Source organism: Penaeus japonicus, unplaced genomic scaffold (assembly GCF_977035675.1).
Source record: "Penaeus japonicus unplaced genomic scaffold, GWHDUDI00000001_assembly GWHDUDI00000018, whole genome shotgun sequence".
In the NCBI taxonomy this organism is placed as follows: Eukaryota; Metazoa; Arthropoda; class Malacostraca; order Decapoda; family Penaeidae; genus Penaeus; species Penaeus japonicus.
The window spans coordinates 8,654,502-8,659,501 of NW_028234420.1; the positions used below are offsets into that span (position 1 = coordinate 8,654,502).

The window sequence follows — 5,000 nt, forward strand, 5'->3', positions numbered from 1 at the left end:
ATACCTGCTTACAGTAATTACACCTGGTAATTATCATGAAACAGTAGTTACGCCTGGTAATTACATAACAGAATAATTGTACCAAGTAACGACATGAAAACGAGTGACAAACAATTGTTTTTAGAGAGGAGTATAGACATGACGTCAGAGTATCAATTTTTTTCCATGAATACAATTGCATAAATTATTACACGACTGAATTTGATCGTTTGCTCCTAGAATTTATTTTTTTTCTAACATACTCTAGACCAGCTTTGTGATTAATATATTCATTTTTTTCATTATTTCTATACTTTTTCTCCGGATCTAGAGAGTGGCGTTTCTTTCGGGCACAGGGCTCCTTACTGAGGGAGCTTGAGGTTCACGTTTTCGTGGGAGAAGACGAGGCGGTCCTTCATGTCCTTAGCCATGTCTTCGAGGGAGTCCATGCCCATGTTGGAAGACAGGGCAGAGGAGGAGAAACTGGAGGACGAGCTGGAGGACATCGACACCTGCGAGGACGAAGAGAGGATAAGCCGTGACATAAGAGGATCAAAGAGAAAGAAAACGAACACTAATGAGAGAGAGAGAGAGAGAGAGAAAAAAAAAAAACGGAAGCAAATAATCAACTCGAGGCAGATATTATGATACATCATTATCTTGTTTCAAAGGATTGCACAACCTTGCGACACTCTTACCTTCTTAGTCGAGGACATGGAGGTGGAAGAAGAGGACGACTGATGAGATGAGGAAGAGAAGGAAGAGGAGGCGGCGGAGGAGGAGCTAGTGAGGGCTCCGGCGGGCTTGGCTGCGGCATCACCTTCCTGATGGAGGGAACGAAACAAACATTAGTACGGTATGATTTTTTAAACTTATTCTACGCTTGCGTGTATTTAAAGTAAACGCAAAAATTATGCATGTAATAACTGAAGGATCAGGATCGGTATTTAGAGAGATTCTAATTCTCGGCACTTACCCTCTTGGGGGCTTTGACTGTGAGGACGCCATCCTTGGAAAGGGCAGTGGCCACGTGGTCGATGTCTGCGCTCGGGGGCATCGTGAACTCCTTGTAGAAGGATTTCGATGACATGGAGGAACCATCTTCAGATTTCTAGAAGGTATACCAGAAAATCAGTTCACCAATGTATAGTTAGGATTGATAGACAAATAAGGTGTTATATGAAAGTTCTGTTCAAGTGATCTATCCAGGGAGGTTGCGTATTTGTGATTTCTTTTTGTCTCAATGAATAGCACTCACCTTCTCGTACTTGCCCTCCACGACAACACGGTCGTCCACCACTTTCACCTGAAGGTCAGATGGGTTGAAATCTTTCACGTCCATGACAGCCTGAAATAAATAAAATTATTTAATAGAAAACGATCCATCAAATTTCAGTCTTCGCCATCTCCGATTTCGAGCAACTGGTCACCCAGTTCTAATCAAATCGACTTTCGTATCACATTACAATTCGTATAATGATAAAAAATATTGTATCCAATACATATACTCTCTTTTATTGTCATAACAATTGATGAACAGATTTTCTAGAACGTGAATAACAACAGACATCCAAGGAAACTAACTCTAAAATGATAGGTTCCTTACCTGGAACTTGCCATCCTTCTCGGTAATCTGGAGAGCCTGGGAGGCGTAGAGGTCTTCGTCAATCTTGGAGGAGCGGATCCTGCTGTACACATCACGGCACTTGGACCTGGACCCGGTGTCGACCTGGAAGGGTAAGGGCAAGGTCACTTCTTGTTTATGATTGAAATTGCCTCGTGGTTCTCTTGTTTAGACGAAAGATGAAGGACGACACACACACACACACACACACACACACACACACACATATATATATATATATATCATACACACATATATATATATATGTGTGTGTGTGTGTGTGTGTGTGTGTGTGTGTGTGGTATTTATATATATATATATATATATATATATATATATATATATATATATATATATATATACATGATATATGTATGTGTATATATACACATACAAATGCATATACATATACATAATCTGTATATATATATATATATATATATATATATATATATATATATATATATATATGTATATATATATATATCATATGTGTGTGTGTGTGTGTGTGTGTGTGTGTGTGTGTGTGTGTGTGTGCGTTACTGTCAAATTGATGTATCATCCCCGCGCACTATCCACCGCCATGACACCCCCAACAGAAGGCCCCTCTCATGACACACACGAACCCCCGTCCCTCTGTGACTATACCATCTCCCACGCACCTTCAAGCCAGTGTCGTCGAATTTGTCGAGGATGCTCTGGACGGCCTTGTCGAAGTCCTCCCAGGAGTCCTTGAAGAAGGAGTCATCGAAGAAGGACTCGCGCTGAACGACGCTGAGGGTCTTGCTGGAGCTGGTCATGCTGCTGAGGATGCCTGCGGAGGGAGAGGGCGTGGCTCAGTATACAGGGATAAGCAATTGGTGTGTTTATTCGTTCTGGCGTTGCATTTGCTTGCTACGTCAGCGGGACTCTTGTTCTTATTTTCGTTATGGTTTGTATTTGCATCAATATTATTATTATTGTTATTAACATAATTCAGCTAATATTCATTCTTATCATAGTGGTCATTATTGTCATCGTTCTTATTATCATAATTATCTATATCCTCATCATTAATGGTAGTAGTATTTCGTCATCATAATTGCAACCTCTAGTTCTGATAAAATTAAATTCATTGTCTCAATTACGTCTTCCTTTCAGAGGATTTTCTCACGGCCTATGTGTGAAAGAAATAAAAACACGCCCTGAGAAGAAAAGCATTCTCAGCTGTTTATTTGTTCAGCTGACGTCGGCGCAAGCGAGGAAATACACTTTCTTTGAGCCAGCTGTATTCTATAATAACTTGGCCTCGTATGCGGATAACAACAAGAGGGAAAAAAGATCCCCCAAAAGTAGGAGGAATGTTGGCCGTGGTGTTGATGTGCCAACATAGACCGCATTCCGAGCTACTGGCGAACACCTACATCGCTTTGTCATCTTGCCGAGAGTGTGTTCTATGTTGTTTTTTTGTGATCGCGTGCGATGTCCAGCTTGATTCTGATTGTTTTACCTTTGTTTTTCATTTGTTGGTTGGTTTTAATTGCATCGAGTATCTGAGCGTTGTTGAGTATATTATTCTTTAACAATGTCTTCTTCCAAAGGAGAGGCATTAGTGTATCTGCGGAGGAGGAGCCAGAGACAGCACAGGAATTAAATCTGGACTTGGACACCTTCTTCTTCTTCCTCCCCCGCCTTCTTACTATGATCTTGCTAATTCCTTTAAAGAAACAACTTATTTTGGGCTGTGCGATTCGTCTTAATATCGTGAATCTGCAGCATGGATCCTTCTCAACTTGACGAAAGAAAAATCCACACATGTTCAAACATTTTTTTCCCAGCACCTAATCGTCAACACTAAGCTATCCAAACATGGAGGACATCCTTTGTTGAACATTGAGAATATATGTGCGTCACCTTGACCAAGAAGATTTAGGATTCTCAAAATATCTGTTCGTGAAAATTCTATTATGATATACTGTTTTACGTTAACCCTAAACGCAAGATCTACTTTCCGAAGGCTTCGAGAAACAACTAAACCACATAGCCTTCGCTGACCATTTTTTTTTTCAAATCACGCGAGAACTAACAAGAAACGAAACCTAAACGTAGAAAAAAAAAACGTAAATTCTCCAAATTTCAAAAGATCTGAGTCACCCAAACCTGCCTGTAGCCAGCCGATAGATAGTGGAAGCAAAGGTTCGTTTGGCACGAGAAAGAACGTTTGTGGACAACATGCGCAAGGTGTGAGTATCCGAACAAAACCTTGGCTCTCCCGGCACTCTTACCTGCCAAAGAGAGGCCCCATCGTTCACCGCGCAGGGAGCTCGAGCTTCGGACGACACGTGTATTGGGGTAAAGTGGGTCGGGAGAAGGGAGGGAGGGAGGTAGTCGAAGGGGGATGGGTATTCAGGGAGGGGGATGGGAGGTAGTCAAGGGGGATGGGTATTCAGGGAGGGGGTTGGGGGTTCAGGGAGGGGGATGGGTATTCAGGGAGGGGGATAGGAGGTTCTGGGAGGGGGAGTGGGGGTTCTGGGAGGGGGATTGGGGGTTCAGGGAGGGGAAATGGGGTTAAAGAAGAGGGATATAGGGTGGGGAAGTAAATGGAGGGTGAAGGGGTTAAGGGAAGATGAGGGGGTGAGGAGGGAGGATATTAAATAGAAGGGAGGGGATAGGGGTGGAGTTAAGAAGAGTCAATGGAGAGGGGGAGGGGGGGGGGGTGAGAAGCGTGTTTGTGGTTTCTTTGACTTAATTTTTGGATGAGGATATTTTCACTGTACGCGGGTAGTGGATTCATTGTTTAATTTTTGGAATGCTTTATTTTCCTTTACTTTGATTATATTTCTTTTTTTTCATATTCAATGAATTTTCTTTTTAATGCGTCCTTGTACTTTGTATAAGGATTCTTTTTGTGTTGTTTATGATAAAAGGTTTTATGGTTTCAGTAGAACTATATGCCTTCCTTTCACTTTTCTGATTAGCGGATTATTTGAAAAAAGGCTAATGGAAAGAGACATAAAGAGCGAGAATTAAAAAAACAAACAAAAAAAGAAAAAAAAAACAATACTATTTCACATAAAAATAAAAATAAAACTAATCTAAGTGGAACATCAAGGACAATTACAATGACAAGGCCAAACATTACCATTTCCACAGTAATAATAATTATCATTATCCTTACTATCAATATCGTTGTTACAGACTAAAGGAATGAAGAAAGGGAGTGATACCAGATGAATAATGACCGAGAAAGACACACTGTAATGAAGAAAGCGGAGAACGAGGACGTAGAGGAGGGAAGGGCATGGCTACGTAATATTTTTAGAAGGAGAGAGGCAGCACGTCGACAAGTATAGCCATAACAGCCGCAGTACGGAAGGGGCGTCAAGTGTTGCCAGAACCCATCGACCAGAACAGGCAC

At 41.4% G+C, this 5,000-nt stretch overlaps 1 protein-coding gene across 2 annotated transcripts in view; it reads right to left on the bottom strand.

Annotated features, from left to right (window-relative positions):
* The window catches only part of LOC122263452 (protein lethal(2)essential for life), a 26,279-nt gene that overhangs the window by 299 nt on the left and 20,980 nt on the right, over positions 1-5,000 (bottom strand). For both annotated transcript variants that reach the window (XM_043031863.2, XM_043031862.2), the window contains exons 2-7: positions 2,266-2,417; positions 1,586-1,708; positions 1,238-1,327; positions 956-1,090; positions 678-803; positions 1-491 (exon numbers count right to left, since the gene is read on the bottom strand). The exon at positions 1-491 is cut by the window's left edge and continues 299 nt beyond it. In XM_043031863.2, the coding sequence (XP_042887797.2) occupies positions 342-491; positions 678-803; positions 956-1,090; positions 1,238-1,327; positions 1,586-1,708; positions 2,266-2,403 (762 nt within the window). In that variant the 5' untranslated portion in view covers positions 2,404-2,417 and the 3' untranslated portion in view covers positions 1-341. The remainder of the gene's footprint in view (positions 492-677; positions 804-955; positions 1,091-1,237; positions 1,328-1,585; positions 1,709-2,265; positions 2,418-5,000) is intronic.